General features: G+C 49.4%; 1 protein-coding gene and 1 long non-coding RNA gene across 4 annotated transcripts in view; one reads left to right on the top strand and one right to left on the bottom strand.

The window, feature by feature from the left end:
• The window catches only part of LOC144824896 (uncharacterized), a 78,646-nt gene extending 63,336 nt beyond the window's left edge, over positions 1-15,310 (bottom strand). For both annotated transcript variants that reach the window (XR_013609167.1, XR_013609166.1), the window contains exon 1: positions 15,053-15,310. This is a non-coding gene — a long non-coding RNA (uncharacterized LOC144824896). The remainder of the gene's footprint in view (positions 1-15,052) is intronic.
• A 271-nt stretch (positions 15,311-15,581) lies between these two features.
• The window catches only part of LOC144823334 (mitogen-activated protein kinase kinase kinase 6-like), a 1,091,718-nt gene continuing 1,083,270 nt past the window's right edge, over positions 15,582-24,029 (top strand). For both annotated transcript variants that reach the window (XM_078681777.1, XM_078681776.1), the window contains exon 1: positions 15,582-16,146. In XM_078681777.1, the coding sequence (XP_078537903.1) occupies positions 15,903-16,146 (244 nt within the window). In that variant the 5' untranslated portion in view covers positions 15,582-15,902. The remainder of the gene's footprint in view (positions 16,147-24,029) is intronic.

The following is a 24,029-nucleotide window of genomic DNA, read 5'->3' as shown; positions in this document are numbered from 1 at the left end:
GGAGCTACTAAGGATCTTGGATAAAAGTACGTCAGGTCAGTAGGTATGATAGAGTTACTACCATTACCTGGGAACCAACCTAAAATGTGTCTGACAGCTCAATGATCTTTAAAATTAACAACAATGATGTCCCCCTTGATGTCCTTAATTCTGTTTCCCAAACAGGGGAGATGCCTAACGTGCAGAATGTCTACATTTGTGTTATAGGGGAGTGGTCTATACTGGTTAAGCCAGTGAATGACTTTGTATTTTAACTGGGAAAAGCCCTCCCTTTTACCCTCTGCCAGTTTTGGAACTCCTGTAAGGACCACCACAAATGGTACCGCTTCTGGGGGCAGTTCCACTGGGCGTCCCATAGGCTTCTCTACCCTAACTGGACTAGTACTGCTCCTCCCCTTTTGTGCCGTTCCTAGATGAGCTGGTTTAATTCCCGTCTGTACTTCTCTAACAACAACAACGATTGCCCTCTGTGATCGCAGGTGATTGGTTTAGTCGATTTAGCTACCTCCTTCTGAGAGTTAGATTTTGGAGGTAATGCGGGGGATAGATGTAACAATGCCGACTTCCTGAATCCTTAATTAGCCCTGTATTTATACTGATGGCCTGCTCCAAATTCCCTAACCTTGATTCCAAATTGTTTAGCCTTTCTACTATTGGAAGTGTGAGGGATCTAATTATCTGTTCCATACTTCCTAGTAAAGCAGGACATGGCATTTCATTTGCCGGGAGGTGTGGTGGAGTAGCTAAGCCTACTATATTAACTACCTTCGAAGTGGAGATTTTAGAATTTTTAAAAGTTTTTCCAAAATCAGCATGGCTGATTTTAGATCTCTGTGGGTCACTCCTCCTCTTTCTCCTCTTCCTTGGCGGAGAACCCTGCACTTTGGGAATCTCTTTTTTTTTTAACCTTTTTTTGAGTTTCCTTAACTACTAGTGGGGTCGGCTTGGATAATATTTCTACCACCGCAATTGAGTTACTAAGGGAGGGTGAGATGTTAGTTGGCTGAGTTTTGGACTTATCGAGTAAGGGAGTAGCCTCGCGAAATAGCATAGGAATGCTATACGGAAGTGATATATCAGAATCCTCATTTGCACTAAAAGACATCGTATGTACTGATGTGAGTGACTGCTGGGGGTCCAAGGAAGAGCGACTGCCTTTAATAGATTCAACCGAGCGACGACGCTCAGCCCGGCGGTCGGCTAGTGCGCGCTCCCTCTCAGTGTCTAAAGGAGCCCTGGTGAAATAATTATCTAGAGTTCCTCTATTAGGGCCCCCTTCTAGCAAGGATATACATTTAACAGGACTCAGGACCATGACGCACCTCATAGTAGGACACAATCAGTCCCGACCAATGTCTCAGAGGATAAGCCCGACCTGACCTCCTCTGGCCTCTGAGGGCCTAAGAGGGCCCGCCCTTTGCCCGGGCTTCTCCCGCGCGCGTCCCGCGATGCGGGAGATCTCGCGCTGTTTTATGCGCCACCGGGCGCTTGTGGGCGTGGTCTGGAGGGGTTTGTGGTAGATGTGGTTTCCCCCGCTCGGCGGCCGCGTAGAGTGGCAACAAATAGCGGCGGCAGGGGGACACCAATGGCACCAACAAAGAGCAGGGCAGCTGGGAGTCAATTGCGGTATGTCCTCCGTGCTTGGATTCGGCAGTAGGTTCCCAAAAACGGCAAAGAATAAGCACCCACCATTTAATTTCAGGCTGTGTTAGCAAAGAGAATGCTTTGTCAAGGTCTCACTGAACATGGGCCACATTGGGATTCTCATGAGAACTTAACCTTGAATTGTAGCACAATTTGTGCTATCTACAAGATGTCACAGGAGCACCGGTGATGGGAATTGTATTGCAAACGTTTGTGGGACAGTGCTGATAAATGCGATGATTTTTAACTGTATTACTGTAATATGATTCAGTGGCATTTTTAATCCATGGCATGTTCAAACCAAAATAAGTAAGCCTTATTTTGTTTAACACTATGAAATGGGTGAAACCGAAAGGGTGTTGTCTTCTATTCACCCTGATCTTTAGAATGTGACACTCTGATCTTTCATTTATGACTTGATCACTGAGCTGAATTTTACTCTTCAGCATTTTCATGATTTGCATTTTATTCTGAGCTTCCAGCTTTTATATGAAAAATAACTGACTTTGCCTTTCATTTTCAATAAACCTCCATAGTTCTCATTCTAACAGTCTTTATTGTGAAGCCTTGTAGTCTTATAGAGCCCAGTTTTTTAGGTCTCACCTAGGCAGTACATGTGCTGTCTCTCGAAGCAAGCTGTATCTGGTGTATTGACATTCAGTAGGCCCATCTCTTATGACAGGTTCCTTTGTGTGTTTTTCCGAATCACTTTTGTGGTGACGGTCTAGTCTCCCGTCACCGGGAAAAGGAAGTGGAGAGACAGGAAGCGGAAGGCGGCCATATTGTCATCGGCGCCTACCGCTGCCAGCTACAGATTGTCTCCCGGCGCTCCGGGTTTAGAATAAATATATTCTAACTACAAACCCTGCATTAGTGTGCTTCATTCAACCCCACAATGGCGACGAGGGCTGCAGATTAGCCCGCGCACACTCACACGTCCCTGGTCCGGTCACGGGGATCCGACTCGGCGCCGCACACAGCCCGCAGCGCGGCAGAGGAGAGGCAAGAGCGTCGGAAAGGGCGCGAACGCAGGGAACGCCCCACCGCTCGTCCAGAACACTTATCCAGCGAGCGCAAAGGGCAGGCAGGACGCTGTTCTGCTCGAGAGTGTTTGTCTTGCAGGACACAAACAAGCACAGGCAAAACCAAGCAAGTCAGTGCCAGTGCTTGCTTCTGAGTGCATCAAGCCTTGCTAGAACGCAAAGCGCAAGGGAGCATTCCATTCCCGGCTGTGAGGGCAGAGCACGGCACCCTGGCGGAGCGGCGGCCAGACGCGGCAGCTACCTATTCGCCGAATCCGGCCACAAGAGACGCTCTGCGGGCATCGCCTGGCCCCTCATCCAAGGAGAGTGGTGAGGACAGCGCCAGTGACCCCAGTGAAGGCGACTCCACAGCACAACACACGCCAGGGAGCCCACCGGGTCGAAAGCTCCCCGTTCCAGCTTGTCAACGAGGTGCTTCCAGGATGGCGGCTCCGTATTCTTCTCTCACCCAATTGGTGCCGTTTCTGACGAAGAGCGGGGAACCGGAGATGAAATGGGAAGACTGGAAAAGGTATTTCCTCAATTATCTTGATGCCCTGGAGGAGGAAGGCGACGCTCCGTTATCCAGCAAGAGAAAAAAAAAATACTTTTACACAACTTAGGTCCCGAAGGGATCAGGATCTACGACACCATCGTCAAAGGAGAGAGGGATGGTACGGACACGGACGTATTCAGTCACGCCATCGCAGATCTCGACGCCCACTATAGACCAGTCGTGTGTGTCGCAATAGACAGATACAACTTCTTTCAAAGGAAGCAAAGGGTTGGCGAAACGGTGGACGAGTATGTCGTGGCCCTGCAAAGGTTGGCCCTAACGTGCAAGTTTGACAGGCTGCATGACGAGCTAATTAGAGACCAAATTATCATGCACACTACCAGCTCCCATGTCCAGGAGAAAATTTGGGTGAACGGAGATGCCCCTCTCAAAGAGATATGGGCCATGGTTAAAAAGGCGGAAATGTCAAAACGTTGTGCGCAAGCGGCCAAGAAAGAGGCAGGAGGAACACAGACGGTATGCAAGATCATGGCACCGGCGAGAAGTGACCGGCCGAGGCAGAGAGATCTACAGAGGAATCAAGATGGAAGAAGGTCCATCACCAACAACAACTTTACTCCAACAGATAACAGATCGAATAAGGGAAGTAAGCCGAGCTGTTACAGGTGTGGCAGTACCATGCACATGGCAAATGACAAAGCGTGCCCGGCATTCAGGGCAAAGTGCTCATACTGCAGCGTGTTCGGACACTATAAGAAGGTGTGCCGCAGAAAACCCAAAGGAGCAGTGGTCAGGTATGTTGACCAGGAACAAAATGTAGATGCAGAAGATCGAGAAGACGCGGAAGACCAGGAAGAGTTCTTGTACATCGATGTCCAGGTGCTGGAAGTGGATGGAGAAGGAATAGACAAGCCCCGATTGAACATGCACATTGGAGGGATACCACTGGAAATGATCGCAGACAGTGGAGCACCCATCTCCATAGTACAACGACAAGTGTGGGAAGAAAAGTTCGCTACCAAGATCAAAGAGACACTACACCCGATGGATTTGAGGCCAGTCACGTACACAGGGCAACGAATTCCCATGTTGGGGTATTGTCCTCTCCTGTTTGAGTTCCGTGGTCGCCATGCACTGTGCAAGTTATACATCGCCGAGAAAGGCCCCTCGGTTTTGAGCTGGAAGGACCAAGGAGCACTGGGAATACAACTCAACCCAGGGGGGATTGAAAAAATCTTACTAATGGACATGGACAACAGAGATGACGAAGAGTCCTGGCAGAGAGCGTACCCCAAAGTATTCAATGGGCAAATCGGAGAACTAGCGAAATACACCCACCTCATAAAGCTGAAGGAGGGAGCGACACCAGTGGTGCACAAAGTGAGAAACATTCCCTTCCGCAGCAGGGAAGCGGTGCAATCCGAATTGGATAGGTTGGAGAGAGAGGGAGTGATCAGAGCCATAGAAAGTGCTGAATGGCTTTCTCCACTGGTGGTGGCCCAAAAGCCAAATGGCAAGGTGCGGCTGTGTGTCGACTTAAGAGAACTGAACAAAAACATTGTGATCGACAAATTCCCTCTACCGCGAATTAATGAGCGAGGACCAAGGACATCAAGTGGTTTTCCACAATAGACTTGTCGTCGGCCTACCACCAAGTAAAACTTCACTCCTCGTGCAGCCACCTCACGTCATTTATAACGCCGTTCGGCTCCTATGAATTTGTGAGAATGCCATTTGGACTTGCATCCGCAGCGGCTGTCTTTCAGAAACGTATGCACAGACTGCTGAAAGGTGTGGAGAACGTGCAGTTTTTCCAAGACGACATCTTGGTGATGGGAAAAACTAAACAAGACCACAACGAGAAACTCCACGTCGTCCTACGGACATTACAAGAAAATGGCCTGACGGCAGAATGGACAAAATGCAGGTTTGGGCTGACATCAGTCACGTACCTGGGGCACGAAGGGAGCGAACACGGGATACGGCCGAAAAAGGACAACATGAAATCGATCCAAGACGCTCCCACTCCTACCAAAAAGGAGGATGTTCGATCATTCCTTGGAATGGCCGAATATTACAGTAAGTTTATTCCTCACTTTGCCACGAAAACGCATCTCCAACGTCAACTCCTGAAGGAAAAGAACAAATTTGTATGGGGTCAGGAGGAACAGACAGAGTTCGAAGCACTGAAACAGGAAATGAGCTCAGCCATTCCCCTGAAGGGGTTCGACCCTAGTGCGGAATCCATCCTCACCACTGATGCCAGTGACCGGGGCTTAGGAGCTGTCCTTATGCAGAAATCAGAAAATGGAGACATATCTACGGTCAGTTTCGCTTCAAGGTCGCTTGCACCCAACGAGGAGAAGTTTAGTGTGGTGGAGAAGGAGATGTTGGCAGTGGTCTGGGCGATGGAGCGCTTCAGACAGTATCTATGGGGAGCGAAATTCTTGGTCCGAACGGACCACAAGCCGTTGGTCCGAGTACTGACTTCAAGCGGCCATGCTCACGCAACACCCAGGATTGCCAAGATGACTCTTAGGCTGTTGGACTTTGTGTACGAAGTGCAACACATTCCTGGACCGCAGAACAAAGTGGCGGACTTCCTGAGCAGAGCGGCAGCGATGGAAGCAGCGGATGTAAGGGAGAAACAAAGGTGGGAAGGTTATGTAGTAGCCACCATTCAGGATACGGAGGAAGTGATCAGTGCCCAGGAGTGGGAAGAAGCATACCGAGAGGACGTAGACTTAGAAGCCATCAAAGGATACGTGGTCCATGGGTGGCCAGAGAAAAGACATCTCAAGGAGGAATTGAGAAAATTCTGGGAAGTGAGGGAAGAACTATCGTTGGCTGACAACCCCATTTTTTTGCTCAGAGGCGACAAAGTGGTCCCTCCACAAGGCATACTAGAGCACCTGATGAAAATACTACACGAAGGACACCAGGGAATCACCAAGACAAAAGCTTTAGCCAGACAAGCATATTGGTGGCCAGCCATTGATGCCCAGATAGAACGACATGTACGGAAGTGCGAGTCATGCGCCAAGGCAGATAAGACACAGAACTTGTTGAGACCACCTTTAGGAAGATTTCCGGTTCCGGATGGGCCATGGGAAATGGTTTCTGTGGACATCATGGGCCCAGTTCTCAACAAAGAAGGAACACAGAAGTACGCAGTAGTTCTAATAGACAAATATTCCAAGTGGCCGGAGGTGGAGATAATGGAAAATGTAGACTCGGAAGCTGTGATACGCTTCCTACGTACCACATTCGTCAGAGAAGGCATCCCGAAAAGTATCACGTGTGACAATGGGCCGCAATTTACGTCGGCAAAATGGACCGCATTCACGGCAAGGAACGGCATAGAGGTGAAACACACGCCCATCTATCACCCAGCCGGAAACGGTCAGGTGGAAAGATTCAATCGGGTGATCATGGGCACCATTCAAGCGGCCATAAACGATGGTATGGACTGGGAGAAGGAATTGGAGAAAATGGTCTGGGCCTATCGCATCACCCCGGGCAGCACAGGATACAGCCCATTTAAGGTGTTGAGAGGAAGAGATGCCTTTACGAAGGACAACATGGCATGGAAGAAATTAGTGGTGCAAAGTAAGTGGTCGCCAGCCGTTGTCAGAAGGAACTTAGAGAAAGCCCAAGAAATGTATACAAAGCACTATAACAAGAGACGCAACGTTCAGGGAGCAGAACTGGAAAAGGGAGATTGGGTGAGGGTTAAACTGGCAATCCTCAAGAAGAAAGGGGAAAGCAAATTTTCACCACCATTGCAAGTGCTGGAACCCTACACCCGGTCTGCCCTACTCAGTGATGGAAAGGTATGGTCACTGGACAGAATGGCTAAGTGCAGCAAAATCTTGAATTGGGGAAACGACATTGAAGAAGGAACTCAGCAAGTAAAAGATGAAAGTGGAAGAGAAAGTAGTGGAAGGGAGATTGAGAATGTAGGAGAAGGAGGACAGCAAGTGGAAGACAACGATGGAGAGTGTGGCATGAGTGAAGAGGTGAAAAGCGGATGCAAAGCAGAAAGCTACGAGGAAGTTCGTGACAGAGAAAGTGAAAGCAATGGGAGAAGATTAGACAAAGAAGGACCAGGAGATGGAGGTGGAACTGACGTAATGAGAACCAGAGTTGGAAGAGTGGTAAAGGTACCTGAGAAGTTTAAGGACTATGATATGTTTCGGTGTCTTGAGAACTCTGAGGAAGGTTCTAGATCTGCTTCCCATCTCGGCTCGTAGGACGCTGGTGCACGCCCTGGTCACCTCGCGCCTAGACTATGGTAACCTGCTTTATCTGGGGGCTTCAGGCAAGGTCATGGGGCGCCTTCAGGTGCTCCAAAATGCCGCAGCACGGCTCGTGCTAAGACTCCCGAGAAGGTCTCCCTCTAAACCCGCTCTCCAAGCTCTCCATTGGCTTCCGATGGAGAAGAGAGTTGAGTTTAAGGCCCTCTCAATGTGCCATCGCATTCTGAGCGGCAAAGCCCCTGTGCCACTTCAGAGTCTGGTGTCCCACTATGAGCCTACCCGCAATTTACGGTCCTCTCAGACGGGACTACTTGTGGTGCCCAGAGTTAGGAAGGCACGGATGGGGGGGAGATCTTTCAGATACCTTGCTCCCAAGTGCTGGAATGTCTTGCCCCCAGACCTCCGTCTTGAGCCATCAGAGGCCCTGTTTAGGAAAAAATTAAAAACTTACCTTTTTAGCAGGTAGCTCCTCGGGGAGGGGGGGATGGCAACTGCTCACTTACCATAGCGCGGGGACACGCCTTCTGGCGTCACCAGGCGCTTTAAAAATGTCCAAATAAATAAATACAAATAAATATGGACTGGAAGTAAGGACTTTATTGTTATTGTTATTGTTGCATAAAGGGGGGGAGATATGTGGTGACGGTCTAGTCTCCCGTCACCGGGAAAAGGAAGTGGAGAGACAGGAAGCGGAAGGCAGCCATATTGTCATCGGCGCCTACCGCTGCCAGCTACAGATTGTCTCCCGGCGCTCCGGGTTTAGAATAAATATATTCTAACTACAAACCCTGCATTAGTGTGCTTCATTCAACCCCACAACTTTGTGTTCATTAGTGAATATCTTACATGTGTCCCTCCTTTTGTTGTGTTGGTCACGCCCTGGATACTGCCCTGTTACATGGATTATTTCACAATCCCCTATATACTTTAGTGTTGGGCTCTACTTTTTCTTTGACCTCGGCTTGTTTTTTGCATTTCATGTTCATATTACCTGCTTGTAGCTCCAAACACCACCACTTGTCCCGCTTTGAATTCACCCGTTTCAATCATAGTTTGTGTTCTATTTAGCCCCTCGAACCCACTCCTCATGCTGTCCCAATTGATTACCTGCTCCACTCCCGTTGTCACTGTGAAGTGCATCAGTGGCTCAGGCAAGCTAAACATGAGATGACATTATGGTGCACCTTCCCTGTTACTCCCTTGTTTGGTGAAACACTTCTCACTCTTGCTTACTCTATTGTATTGTTTCTGTCCATCTGTGTGAGACTTTTGTGGTTAGGTGAGGCAGATCGCAGCGATGCGTAGGTAACTGTAGACCTACGTCACAGGAATCTGAGAGGCAACGAGGGTAATACCTGACACAATAACGTCAAAATTGCCAGACAAAGCAAATGAAACAAGAGGTTAGTATTTAATGATGATGTCCTTTATTTCATGTTCCGTGAACAACTGGGAGTACAGCCAACATGTTTCACCCGTATATGGGCTTTTTTAGGGCATTCAAGAAGACAGACTCCTCGGTCTCAAGGCTGTTCCTAGGTGTGGATGGTAAAAGAAGTATTCCACACACAGGAGATTTTATATTGGTAGACGCTGTGAGTCTTCCATGAGAAGCAGTATTTTGTGTTCCCCGTATACACATAAATAGTAGAGAGCTGTAATCAGCCTTTGTTTTGCTTAAACCGCGTCCCGTTATTGCAGTAGCATTCCGAGGGGTTCCATCGGGCAGCTTTGTGGAAGACTCACAGCATCTACAAATATAAAATCTCCTGTGTGTGAAATACTTCTTTTATCATACAGCCTCATAGTCTCTAAAAGGACAAACGCACTTAGAAACCAGCCTTGAGACTGAGGAGTCTGTCTTCTTGGACGCTGAATTTTAATGATGCCCTCAACTCACGTACGTTCTTCCAGTCGCCTCCTCTTTATTCATGCATTATTCATACCTACTATGAATGTTGCTTAGGGAGTAAGAACCAGATCTAAATATTCTTTCACTTTTATGATTGAATATGTAAGACAGTGGTGTGTGCGCATTTTGGTCATAAACTCCAGGTTACATGTCTTAATTCAGGAACGGCAAGATACAAACTTTAATCATTCAGAGCAGTGGCACAGCAATTTGTTGAGTATTACGATGTCGGCAACCCTCTGCAACGTTTGACGTGTTTGATAGGAAATATGAATGTCAATAGCACTATGCAAATATCGTCACTTCACTACACTACAAAAAAAATGTCATTCACAACGCCAGTAGCTCTAGCTTTCACAAATGCGAGACCGATTGCATTGCAAATGCTTGTTTCATTCGAATTCCGGAACTTGTAGTCCTTGTTTTGGGTTACATAAGACTCAAAGCCCCAGAATGCTAAGAAAAAAAACAGAGGATGGGCCCAACAAGCATGCAAGAACCTGGGAAACTTGACAGCTATAATTCTATTGCAGGACAGGAGGCTCCGATTATGCTAGTCTCATTTCTTTATTGAAATGCCCAGCAGCCAAGTAAAAACTACATTACCCAGAAACACTTGGGTGATAACCATAGAGTCTCGTAGTATAAATAGGCACACAGACAATACCACATCCTCTTTCTTTGCTGCTCCGCAGCCAGTTAAGTGCTTCTTACCTTCCTATTATTGTTTTTCATTGCGCTTTGTATTGCTTGCGCAGCTTGCATTTGTTATTTCATTGCCGCTTTGTTTCCGCGCTTCGCGCGCTTTCACTCGCCATTCCGTTCGGTTTCCGTTTCGGGGGCGGCGCGGCTGGGTGCGAGGCTCTCCACCCTGAGTTCGGGCGCTTTGTGCCCACGTTCTCTTTCCTTCATAGTGGAGTGGTTTTCTGGGGTCGTAGCAGCACTCGCGCTGTTCGCGCGAGCTGCTCTCCTTCCTGGTAGGCGGCCGGGTTTCCATGCGCATGCGCGTTTGGCTCTTTCCGGCGCTCCGTGTTGTTTTCCTCACCGGAGCATTTCTGAAGGACGTCCCCTGCGGCGTTACCGCCCACGGCCTCCAGGATTGACCCTATAGACGCCAGGCTCTGGGAAAAGATTCTGGTTGCAATAATTGGCATAGGCTTTGCCTAGGGTGACGTTTTTGGTGTCAGTAAGCCCTCCCTCCACTCTCTAATATTTTATCCTGTAGTTTTTCTGCAGTTTGGCTTACTGTGAGGGTTTTTTCACCCCCCTTTACTTGAAGTCTTTGGCTTCTATATATTTTCATTCCTCGTGTGTGGGCATATATTTCACACTACTTGTGAAACATGAGTGAATATTTCTATGAGGAGTATGAGGAATTTGATGAAGAGGCTCCAGACACCATGGAGCAACATCTTGTAGAGGCTTTGGACCGAGGAGTCCAGCACTCTATGAATAAAGCTATGGTGCGTGCTATCACGCCTCTCAAGAGACACTTGACAAATTATGCCAAACAGCAGGGTTGGGTCCCTGCGGCTAAGAAGTCTTCTTCCTCTTCACCTGCTAATCCACATGCTTCGGATTTTCGGAAGTTGGCGCATTCCTTGTCCTCTGCCAAACATCCCGTTATTGTAGAAGATGACGAGAGTGATGACCTGCAGTCCTCTTCGTCCTCAGACCCCGCTCCACCCCCTCCCAAAAAGAAGAAATGTAAAGAAAATTTTGTTGATGCTTCAGCCCTGCCTCCTGTGCTTACTTTTGAGCCGGCGGACATTGTCCACCCTCAGTCCACGGCTTGGCTCCCTTCCCCGGAGGTGACGGAGTACGTTCAGCAGCACATACGTCAACCCTTCGAGAAGGAGGTACGTGCTCGCCTCCGTTCCGAATGCCCACGCCCAGATTTGGCTGATCACTTGGCGGAGACGACTGAGGTGGATCCTACCATGACAACGTATTTGCGCAAATTTGCAAAAGATCCAAAAAAGGGTCTCGACAGGTCTTGGCGGGCTTGCCAGGACAAGGTTTTGGATCTCTTGGGGCCCCTCACCAAGATGTTAGACCTGGGCTTTCTCGCAAAGAGTACACACAGGATGGTTGATCCTGATGAACTCATTAACTGGGCTCAACGAGCCATTTGCCAGTTGGGTAATGCCAACTGTGCGCTCTCTAGCGAGCGGCGCCGTTCCATCTTACTCAAATTAGACCCTAAGCTGTCCGAATTGGCGACTTCAGAGTCGGGACCTGCAGCGCAGGGTCTGCTTTTCGGCCAGCCATTTCTTAAGGAACTAACCAACTTCGTAAATACCTTCAGTGGCCTGGATAAGGCACAGGCATCTCTGCGCCGGACCCTTCGTCCGGTTTTCAACAGGGCCGGAAGAAGTAGGGGACGTTCCTCCGGCCGTGGTCAGCAACAGCCCTCCCAGAGGGGGTACCAGTCCCATCGTGGAGGCCAACAGGATTCGGGATATTCCCAGCGTTCCAACTTCTATCCCTCACGAAAAGGTCGTGGCCAATTTAAAAAAGGACGTGCTGGTGGTTCCTCCGGCGGATATCACGATTCCGCCACTTCAGGTGAGAATTCTTCCTGCATGCAGTGTTGTTCTGGGGGGCAGGATTCGCCTTTTTCTAGAGAACTGGCGCTCAATCTCCAGCGATGCATGGGTGCTGGACACGGTTCAGGGCTTCAAGCTCGAATTCTATCAGCCTGTTCGTCAGTCCCATCCTCCCTTTCCTCTCCGCTTCTCAAAGCAAAGTCAAGAGTTCATCACAGACGAACTCCGATCACTGGAGCAGAAAGGGGCGATTGTGCCGACAGTACGCCATCCTCGGGGCTTTGCCAGCTCAATCTTCCTGGTGGACAAGAAGGGAGGGGGATCGAGGTTGGTCCTCAATCTGAAGGAGTTCAATGCGGGAATAGTATACCGCCACTTCAAGATGGAGGGCATCCATCTGTTGAGGGATCTCCTGAGGGAACGGGATTGGATGGTCCGTCTAGACCTCAAGGATGCTTACCTCTCTGTTCCGATTTTTCCGCCCCATTGCCGCTTTCTTCAGTTCCAGTGGCTGGGGATTTGGTATCAGTATCGGGTCCTTCCCTTCGGCCTTTCGTCAGCACCGTGGTGCTTCACGAAACTGTTGCGTCCGGTTGTAGAGTCCCTCCGCAGTCGCGGGGTTCGCTTGATCATTTATTTGGACGACATCCTCCTCCTGGCGGACTGTCCAGTCAAGCTTATGACTCATCTGTCGTGGACCATCGATCTTCTTCAGTCTCTGGGTTTTTTGGTCAATGTTCCCAAATCTGTACTTCTTCCTACTCAGGTGATAGATTTCTTGGGGTTCCAAATCAATTCCCTCTCTTGCCAACTTCTGTTACCTCGTCAGAAGATTCGATACATCAAGAGGGAATTGACTTCTGTTGTCTCGAGTCCGACGGTGTCATTGAGATCGTTGGCACGAGTTGTCGGTCTTTTAGCATCTTCTCTGCAAGCCATCTTTCCGGCTCCGCTGCATTATCGAGCGTTGCAGCGCCTGAAAATTCAACATCTTCAGAGGGGCCTTCGTTATTCCGACCACATCCCTCTGTCGGAGGATGCGAAATCGGAAATGAAGTGGTGGTTGACTCACATGGAGGCCTGGAACGGCAGAGCCCTCTTCGGGTCCTCTCCGGAGATTGTGATCGAGTCGGATGCCAGTCAGTGGGGTTGGGGGGCCCGCTGCGGCTCGGTCATGACGGGGGGCCGGTGGTCCCCACAGGAACTTTCTCTCCACATCAATTGTTTGGAGTTACTGGCGGGATCGTTCGCGATCAAATGTCTATCTCCGCTTCAGTCCCGCTGCTGTATCCTTCTCCGGATGGACAATGTATCGGCAGTCCGTTACATCAACAAACTCGGAGGGACTCGTTCGAGGTTGTTGGCGGAGATCGCCAAGGAGTTTTGGCATTACTGTCTGCACAACAAGATCACTGTTATTGCGGAATACCTTCCGGGTTGTCGCAATGTTGTGGCGGATTGGAACTCCAGATACCTGAGGGACTTCAGCGACTGGAGACTCCATCCGCGGGTGTTTCGACAACTTCAACGGACTTGGGGCCCTTGTCAGATCGACCTCTTTGCGTCCCGGCTCAATACCCAACTTCCCCGGTTCTTCAGTTGGAGACCGGATCCGGAGGCTCTGGCGACGGATGCTTTCCTTCAACCGTGGCCGCCCTCCCTCTGTTATGCGTTTCCCCCGTTTATGATGATCCCCAGGGTTCTGGCCTACGTGACACGTTTCCAGGCGGAGCTGATTCTGATCACTCCTCTGTGGCGGGCTCAACCGTGGTTCCCTGTTCTGCTGGAAATGACTTGCGCATTGCCATTTCTTCTGCCTCGGAAGCGGAATCTCCTGTTAGATCCACTTCTGAATCCGCATCCCCTAGTTCAGTCAGGCTCTCTCCTTCTCCTGGCGTGGCGGATTTCGGGGACCGTTGGGCGGTGTCAGGCCTTTCAACGGACGCTACCAGACTCCTCAGCAACGCCTGGGCCCCGGCTACTCACAAACGTTACAGAGGTTCATGGAAACGTTGGAGTGATTGGTGTGCTCAACGACAAGTTGATCCAACATCGGCTGATGTCTCTTTGATTGTCAATTTTTTGGCTTCCCTGTATTCTGCCTCTGGCTTGGCGTACCGTACCATCAACAATTTCCGCTCTGCTATTTCGGCGGGCCATGTTCCTATTGATGGTAAACCTGTGGGGGAGCATCCTCTGGTGTCCAAGATCCTTAAAGGTGTTCGTATGGCTGTTCCTCCGCGTCCCAAATATGTTGCTTTATGGGACGTTTCGGTTGTTTTACGTTTTCTGGAAGCCTGGCCTGTCAATGCCTTGCTGTCTCGCAAACAGCTTTCGGCCAAGCTTACCATGTTGCTATGTTTACTTTCTTGCAAACGGATTTCGGATGTTCATGCATTGGATCTTGCTGGACGGAGTTTTACTCCGGAAGGGGTTACATTTCGCCTTTCCAGGCGCACCAAAACTAATACTGATATTATCTCTTACCCTTCTTTTCCGGCTCGTCCGAACCTTTGTGTGGTCCAATGCCTTAAAACTTATGAGGTGAGTACTTCCAATCTTCGTTCTGATATGCAAGGTCAATTGTTGATTGCATTGTTGAAGCCTTTCCGCCCCGTTACCCCTGCTACATTGGCTCGCTGGGTACGGTGGCTTATGGGAGAGGCAGGTATTGATGTTTCTGTTTTTGGTGCTCATTCTGCTCGTGGGGCCATGGCCTCTAAGGCTTTTTCTTTGGGAGTCACCTTAAGTGACATTATGAAGGCTGCTGATTGGTCGACTGATTCTGTGTTTAAGACCTTTTACTTTAAACCTGTACCTACGGTTGCATCTGTGGTGTTGGAAGAGCTTTGAACAAGCATAATCGGAGCCTCCTGTCCTGCAATAGAATTCAAAATTTGCAAACATTCGTGACAAGAATTTTCAATTCTATTAAGGACTAGGAGGCGAGGATTATCCCACCCATGGATTGTACATTGTGTATAATGACACTTGTTTATGCATTATTCTGTTTTTCCACAGTATCTATTGCCTTATTTTCCCACCCTTGTTTTGACATGTTCCTGTTATACTGGACGTGTATTACGGCTTTGTGTCTCTTTTCAGGCTCTGATCCAAAGTGATGTCTCTCCGGTTCACCGTAGGAGTACCTGTTTTCTTCTCTGAAGATTGTTCCTGTTCTGCCTTTGGCTGTTTGGGTTCTCAGCTGCCGTCTTTTCCATGGACTGCCTTTGCTGTTACATTGACTGTTTCGAACTCTTTTGCTGTTTCCTGGATTCTCCTCACCAAAGAAAGAGGATGTGGTATTGTCTGTGTGCCTATTTATACTACGAGACTCTATGGTTATCACCCAAGTGTTTCTGGGTAATGTAGTTTTTACTTGGCTGCTGGGCATTTCAATAAAGAAATGAGACTAGCATAATCCTCGCCTCCTAGTCCTTAATAGAATTGAAAATTCTTGTCACGAATGTTTGCAAATTTTGAATTCTGTCATGCTCACTGATCATCTCACTTGTATCAGATAATAAATTCAGAAAACGAGCAATGGTTGTTCGAAACAGCTACAGTGAAGCTAAAAAAATATCTAAACGTAGGAACGTCCCGCTTTGATGGGCGTGGTCCAAGCGTAAATTGATAGCTGTCGTCGGGTACATCCTCAGCTGTGGGCGGGCTTCACTTAAGGAACTTTTGATTTCACTCAGTACAGTAGTGGCTTGTTGCCCGGGGCGTGGCTTTTTACTTAACAGACTGACGTTACTTGACCGGGTCATCTTCCTGCAAGTGATATTATTGGCTTTAATGTTTTCCTCGTGACGCACGGTTATATTTCACGAGAGCCACTTACTCGTATCGTAGAGTTGCACAGCGTGTCTGAGTGAACTCTCCTAGTATGGCGTCATACGAGTAGGCGTTTTTCACGTGCATGAGGCGGGGCTCTGTTGATTAGGTGTGTTCTCCACGTCTGGGGGCGGTGGCCTAGTCCCGCTTCTCACTGTGCGAATGGAGTCAGCGGCCAGCTGCTGGCAGGATGTTTCCACGGGGCTGCCGAGCTCTCCGTCTCTGCGGGCCCCTCCACGGCCCCCCACAGCGGTGCTGGTGTTACCGGACACGGGTCCGGACCCACCCTCCCTGCGCTGTCTGCAGGAGGCCTGTGGCGGGCTGGGGGGTACAGTGTGCACCCTGCGGCGGGGCAACCTGGAACTGGGGGCCGACCCAGGGGGTCTAGAAGACTTCTACAATGCGGGTAAGAGGGCGAATAGTGGCGGGTAGATGTCTCTGCAACAAGGGACGAGTGAACAGTGACGGTGGGTGGTCTTCTGCATCGAGGGTGCTTGGCCGGTACCTTTAGGGGTTTCACGACCTGGGTGGGGGAAATGCTCTGAGCCTGAAGTAGTTATTCACCTGGTGTGTGCTCCCTGATATGCTCCCCCATGAGTAGGATCTGCAGGTACTTTGAATGCTACGGAATGTTGTTTTCTGTTTCAATACAAAGCATAGTTCATGTCTGAGCATGCGTTGCGCCGCTGGCTAAATACCTAGGATTATCTCAAGGTTATGCACAGGGCAGCTAGAATTGTGCGGCAGAGTTGGACCAAATTGTGCGGCAATAAAAGGTAAAATATGTGGCCTAATTTGGTATATCTTCTGATACGATGTTGTCATTTTCACACCTGTTAACACTGTATGGGCTAAGGTTGCACCCCATTGGTATCAGTTTAACACCCACACTTGGCAATAAGCACCAGAATGGTGACCAGCCAAGCTTTGTTGCAGCGTTGTTAGTAACTTTTGAACTGTTTGAGCTAGAAACATTTTTTTTTTAAACCTACAGATGATGAATTATGTGACAAATGCTGCTGATCCCTAATTATGCAGAAAACGCTGCAGCCACACAATCTCATAATTCCAGTGGCCCTGGTTATAAAGGACAAGATGCCCTCTGTTAGATTTGGGGGTCTCTAGTTGGCACAGGTTGTGACAAAGAGGGACCCTTGCCTCTAGTCAGGGTAAGGGGGGTACACTCGTAAAATAACCCCTGCTCACCCCCTTGGTAGCTTGGCACGAGCAGACCGGCTTATCTCCGAGGCAGTGTGTAAAGCATCTGCGACCACATACAGTAATCAAGTGACAACACTACAGATGGACACCCCACAGATTTTATATAAAAAAATAAGTATTCTTTATATAGACTTACCACAAATGACAAAAATCCACAATACTATACCTAAAATGGTAGTTTTAGCTTAGTTCTGTTCAGTTCTTAATATGCAACACTTTAAGTCAATGTACTTTACAATGCGTTACGCTTCCACAACAAAAGTGTTGCAGTGATGGAAATGCGGTAAAGTTCCGGTGCTAAGAAATAAAGACGTGAAGATCTTTCAGATGCGGCACGCTTCTCCGATGATGTGAGAAGTCTCAATTCGATGCATCAGCTTTAGCGGCGACACCCTTGTTCCGCAATGCGACGACAACAGCTTCGGCTGCGACACTCTTCTCCAACGTTGCAAGACGCTTCCGCACAATGCCACAACTACAGCGGCGACATCGAAGATGCGACGACAGCAGCTCCGACGGCGACACGCTTCTCCGTGGATGCGAGGCGCTTTTCTTGATGCGGTACAATGCGACAGCGGGGACATTCAAGATGCGACGGTGGCAGCAGCGACGGCGACACTCTTCTCCTTCGGTGCGAGTCGCTTCTCTCGATGTGGTGCAATACGACAGCTACACCGGCGACATCCAAGATGCAACGGCAGCAGCAGCAGCAACATGCTTCTTCCTCTTGAGTCTTGCTTCCAGCTCCTTGCGACATGCAGTCCCTCAGAAGGCCCAAAATAGCAACAGGCACTTCCCAAAGAACTCTGGGGAGCAGGAGGCAAGCTCTGTTCCAAGCCCTTGGAGATCCTTATAAGTTGATGAAAGTACACAAAGTCCCTTTCTCCCCTCTTTGGCAGTCAGGCAACAACTGCAGGCCATTCCCCCAAGCAGCACTTCAGCTTAGGGATAGTCTCTCCTCAGTTTCTTCTGGTTCCTCTCCTCAGCAAAGGTTTCTTCTTCTTGTCCAAAAGTGATCTAATTTCTTGGGATCAGGGTCCCAATATTTATACCCCCAAATCCTTTGTCATCTGAGGGCAGAGGGGCCTTTGCCCAGTCCAAACCAGTTCTGGAGCACTCTGTTGACATGACTCCTTCTTTCCTTTAACAGTGGGCAAAAACATCAGATGCCCCACAGGAGGTGGAGCCAGCATTGTGGAGTGAAAGCACAGCACTGGAGCACTTTGTTGACATGATTCCTTCTCTTCTTTGACAGTGCAGGGCAGAGACATCAGACGCACCACAGAGCCAGCATTGTGGTGGGAAAGCACAGCCCTATTCAGGTCCCAGGTGCAACTCCTCCCTCCCATTTTTTTTTTTTTGGGGTTAAAGACTTTTATTTAGAGTTACAAGTTAGTACACCGCTATTCAGCCAACAACCCGGAGGCAGGCAGCATCAGTATTTTCAATTCAACCTCATCATGCGGTCTCATTCCGTAATATATTTGTACATATCTTGCAACATGGATGTGTGTAAAATAAAGAAGGAAGAAAAACAAATAAACAAACACATATAACCAAACCAATAGCGTTCTGTGTTTCGTTACGGTAGACTTGTCAGTACATAGAGTATCGCGTCACCATCACTGGAGCGAGTCCGTTTGTTCTCGTCTAGGAAGGGGGGGGGTAGAGGGGGGAGTGTCACAATAGGCAATCCACATCAGGCATCCCACTCAGCCGTCCATACGCATTCATAGGGATAAGACCCACTCCCACTCAATCACAGCGTCATCCAATCCTCTGCTCGCCAATCATGGCACCACAGCATTTGGTCTCTCATGTTTCGGCTCTCCACTATCTCGGTGCTCTCTCACCACCTCACTGACCGTATTTACTCATCCATCTCTACTCCAGCCAGCCAGGCCGTCAAGGGCTGCCAGATATCAGCAGGTCTAGATCTCAGTGGCAGGAGTTCCCAGTATGTAGTTAGTTGATCCCGACAGTACAGTGCTGAGTTAATCCAGCCCATCACCCTTGGAGCTACCCCTTGTTTCCAATGTAGCGCAATCTGTCTCTTCGCCAGTAAGAGCAACATAGCAACCAATTTCCTGGAGGCACTGGGTATATCGGCCACCAATCCCAGCAGAGACATCAGTGGATCCGGAGGCAACGGTTCTCCTATTATTTGTCCCAGTTTCGAAAACACCTCTACCCAATATTGCTGCACAGGAGTGCATGTCCACGTGAGGTGGAAGAAAGTTGCATCTGCAGCACCACAACGCCAACACCGAGAGTCAGCTAGTAATCCCATTTTAAAGAGCTGCGCCGGCGTGCGGTACGTTCTATGCAGAAAGTTAAAATGTATTAATCTTAGCCTATAATTAGGCGATAGATTTTCCAATTGATTGCAGCAGAACGTCCATTGTTTGTCAGTTCTGCTTATTACCGCCTCCGCTTCCCATTGCGCTTTCGAACCGGGTCGTACCCACGGCGCCGTGTCCTGTGTTATCTTATAGATCCTGGTAATCAGTTTGTTCGGGGATTTGTTCGCTAGTATGTCTTCCAGTGCCGAGAGCGATGGCGGCACTGCTGGGAACGTCGGGTATCTGGCCTTACATGTCGCTCTAAGCGAATAATGGAGTAGCTACTCAGACGCCGTAGGCACTTCCGATGCGCAGATGTCTCCCAGCTCTACAAATGTGTCGTCTGGGTAGAGGTCACTTGCGACCAGAAGACCGCTCTTGCATGCCCTTTCAGATATCGCCGCGTCCTGCAAGGGACCCAGTAGCGGATTACCGCCCAGCGGCATGGATGGGGCATATAGTTCAGTAATGTCCGCCCGTTTTGCTATGTTTTGCCAGGCCCATCTCACTGTTTCCACCGTGTTCACATCTTCCGGTGTACGTTTGTATTTATGGTAGACCGTCGTATTCAAGGGGGTGGACGCCGACACGTCCTTCTCGATCGCCACGTGCGGTTGATATGGGATCGGGTTTTGCCAGAAATGCAGGTATTGGGCCTGGGCGCAGTATGCATAGAGCTCAAAATCTGGAGCCGCCAGACCACCCTGTCGAAAAGGAAGCGTCAAGATCTTCCACTGGATTCTGGGTTGTTTGCCCGCCCACACTAGATCCAGAAGCGCGGAGCGTATGCGTTTAAAGAAGGATAGTGTAAGTGGCAGGGGTATGTTCGCAAATAAATACAAGAATTTTGACAGTACAACCATTTTGGTTATGGCTATACGGCCTGTCATTGACAGCGGTAAGGTTACCCATTTCTTCACCTTGGTCTCGAGCCATTCCACTGCCGTGCCATAGTTCAATAGCCACAGGTCCTGTATCGAGCGGCTTATGTGGATTCCCAGGTATTTTACCTCTTCCGCTACCCAGGTTATGGGGAATTCGGTATGACATTGTGCCGTTCCGTCCGTCAACGGTAGTATCGTAGATTTAGTCCAGTTAATGTTAATGCCTGTTAGGCCACTATATCGCACTAGTTCCCTCATGAGGGGGTCGAAATTTTCGGCCGGGTTTTGCATAAATATTGTCATGTCGTCGGCATATAAGGACACTAACAACCCTCTGGAGGTGAACCCTATGCTTCGCTGGGTGTTGTGTTGCCTCAGTCTCGCCGCAAGCGGTTCTGTGGCGATGGCGAATAGCAGTGGCGATAAGGGGCAGCCTTGCCTGGTCCCTCTAGTGATACGCATAGGCTGCGAGATCTGCCCATTTACCTTTACTCTTGCCGTGGGACAGTTGTAAAGGATGCACATTTTCTGAATAAATAGCTTACTGAATCCCATTCTTGTGAACAGTGCTTGTAGAAATTTCCATTCGAGAGAGTCAAATGCCTTAGTGGCATCTAACAGGGCAGCTGCGGCCTGGACCTTTGGGTCTAGGTAGTGGAGCAATCCAAATATTGTGCGTAAATTGTGCGAGGTTGATCTGCCCGCCACAAATCCCGACTGATCAGACAACGCTATTTGGGGCAGCATTGGTTTCAGTCGTTCCGCCAAGAGTTTAGCGTAGATCTTGGCATCTAGGTTTATCAGCGAGAGCGGCCTATACGAATCCGGACTCGTAGGATCTTTGTCTGGTTTTAGGAGTGTGATTATCATGGCCTCACGGAGCAATGGGGGAAGGCACTCGGTCTCGATCGCTTCCATGTACATCATATGCAACCTGGGGACAAGGATATCAGCGTATTCTTTATAGAATGACGCCGTAAGACCATCGGGTCCCGGCGCCTTACCCGAGGGCATGCCAGCTATGGTCATCCTGCGTTATCGGTAAGTCCATAACGCAGGATGACCATAGCTGGCGTGCCCCGTTGTTGAACCACGCCAATGCAATTGTGTCTAGGTATTCCGTTATCACCTGTCATGCCTCGAGTTCCGCAAACGGGAGGTCCCTTTAAGTGAAACCCCTACATAAGCAATCGCAGCCCTTGGAGCGACGCTTTACGTCCTTGCGTCAAGCTCCCGTTGCTGCGTTCCTGTTTTGTTTCCTGTTACCTGAATTCTGGTTGTCGTTTGTTTGGGACGGGCTTCTATTCCGTTCCACTGCCCTGTGGCTTTTCCCTAGTTCTCTTTGTTGTTCCGAGCTCTGGAACTTGCAAAGAACCTTGTTTGTTACTTTCCGCTCCGCCCGACGGCCGGGTTTTTGCTCCGCCGTCCGGCCGGGCAGTGAATCAGAGTGTCCCTGAGTCTTGCTGGCTCCGCCCGACGGCCGGGTTTTTGCTCCGCCGTCCGGCCGGGTCGCGAGTTGAAGTTTCCCCGGTTCTTGCTGGCTCCGCCCGACGGCCGGGTCTTTGCTCCGCCGTCTGGCCGGGCTTCACTTCTCGCTGTCCGCCCACTCACATACCTGCTTAGCAAATCGGCCGGGTTTGTTCCCGCCGCTCTGCAGGTTTTTTCTTTAGGTATTTAGTGTTGTTTACCCTACCCTCCACCCGGCGGCCGGGCTTAGTCTCCGCCATCCGGTGGTGTCCTTCCATGACATTTAGTTCCCTTTTTGGTCGTAATCATCTGCAATCACTTCCTGTGTTACTGGCCATTCATACGGTGTGTGTGGGGGTACTTGCGTGGACTCGTGAAGGGCACAGAAGTCTTCCACATCACCCAGAATCACGGTAACAGCGTTATGCGCTACATTCATGTTATCATTATATAAACAATACGTGAACTAATAGATGTTTGTTTTGTACCTCAGACATACAGTGATACATGGATATTATCTTCTGATTCTGGTGTAATCCTCTGCGATACAGATGTTTATTTTAGAGTCTTCTGCATGTCATCAAGTAAGAAGTCTACAATCCTGAATAGTGTTATACGAACTCACAGTCCACATAGAGTAATCACCATTGTGTTCTTTGTTTATTCTTTCATCTTAGCCCAACCTGAACCCTGCAACCACTGTACATTTATACTCCAGCAAAGTTTAACTTACATTGGTATGTGAAACTTATTTACTCAGTAGGTGCTGTCTTTTGTGTATGTTCATAGGGTTTAGAAGTTTGTGTTTTGTTTCAGCTCCTACATCCAGCAGAGGTCCAGTCCAGGTGCCTGTCTATTCACACAGAAGTCTACGACCAAGATTATATTCTTTCCCCGCCTTTCCTTGTTTTGTCTCCCTGTTTTCCCCTGGCGAGCCTCTCGGTACTCTAGGGTTTGATAGAGTCGGAAGGCCGTAGGGGAAGGCTGTGGAATATTCTTCGGATCCTTGGCGCTCCTGCGGAACCTGCCTGAGAACCATTACATCACCTCGTCCTGCGGTTGTACTTTGGAGGCGTACAGGTTCTCATAATAAGCTGCCATAGTGTGCAAGATATCGCTCGGTGACCGGACAGACTCGCCGGTCTCAGCGGTAAGTTCCAAAATATATTCCGCACTCCTGGGCTTTCGAAGCATTGCGGCTAGCGTCCTTCCAGGGCGGTCCCCCTCCCCATATCTCCGAGCCTGAGCGTATTTATGCAAGAATTTCACTTCCCTTTCAGCCTCCTCTTGATACTGAGTGAGTTTCGCCCTGAAAGCCGCCCGGGCACCAGCAGTAGGCGACCCAGTAAGCTCAACCTCTAGAGCCGCCAATTCTTTTTCTAGCGTATCTAGTGTGTTTCTAATGGACCGCAGCACTCCCGTTTTAAGTGCCATACAGTGTCCCCTAGTTACCACCTTGCAAGTCTCCCAAAGCGTACCAGGCGAGTCCACAGTCCCTTCATTGAACTCCAAGAATTCTTCTAGTTTCCCTCTCAGTTCTTCCTTAAACACCTGATCTAGTAAGGCCTGCGATGGAAATCTCCAGCTAAATGGCTGTGCGTATTGTGCGGGGGTGGCCAACGTCACTCCCACCGGTGCGTGGTCTGACAGTGATCTTGGTAAGTGCACCGCTGCCAAGACCGAAGCATGTAGGTCCCTGGACAGCAGCCAGTAGTCCAGTCTCGACCATGCGGCCCTGTGGGCCGTAATGCAGGTGCCCGCCTGCGCATGGGGGTGCAGTTGCCTCCAGGAGTCAACCAGGGATGCCTCCATGATAATGCCTCCCAGTGCCTCAGCCGCCCTTGGGTGGTGGTCCCGGGCAGCGCCCTGTCGATCCACCGCGTCGGATAGCACTACATTGAAATCACCCGCCCATAATATTGCTGCATCACCAAAGGGACGCATTTTATCCCATAGTTTCTCATAAAAATCAGGATTATCATCGTTCGGGCCATAAACATTCACCAGCAACAACTGGATTCCACACAACATTCCCAGGACCAATGTGTATCTTCCGTCCTCATCCTTCAGCACCCGTTGTGTCACCCAGTGTAGGCCTCGGCGGATCAGGACTGCCACCCCTCTGGCATAATTCGAGTATGGGGCATGTATCACTTCCCCCCCATCTAGTGTATTTGAGTTGCGGGGCATCTGTGGTATTTAAATGCGTTTCCTGAAGCATGCAAATATCGACATGTTTCCTTGACAAATAGGCATGTACCAATCTCGCTTTCCTCCTGTCATTCATTCCTCTCACATTCCAAGATAAGCATGTTATTGACGGCAACACGGCATGCCCATCTGAGTTATTAGGCTCCCCAGTCTTTAAGCTATCT

The sequence above is a fragment of the Lissotriton helveticus genome, chromosome 3_1 (genome assembly GCF_964261635.1).
Source record: "Lissotriton helveticus chromosome 3_1, aLisHel1.1, whole genome shotgun sequence".
Taxonomy (NCBI): domain Eukaryota; kingdom Metazoa; phylum Chordata; class Amphibia; order Caudata; family Salamandridae; genus Lissotriton; species Lissotriton helveticus.
Note: the sequence above shows the minus strand (reverse complement) of the source record. Positions and strands in the feature narration are given on the sequence as shown.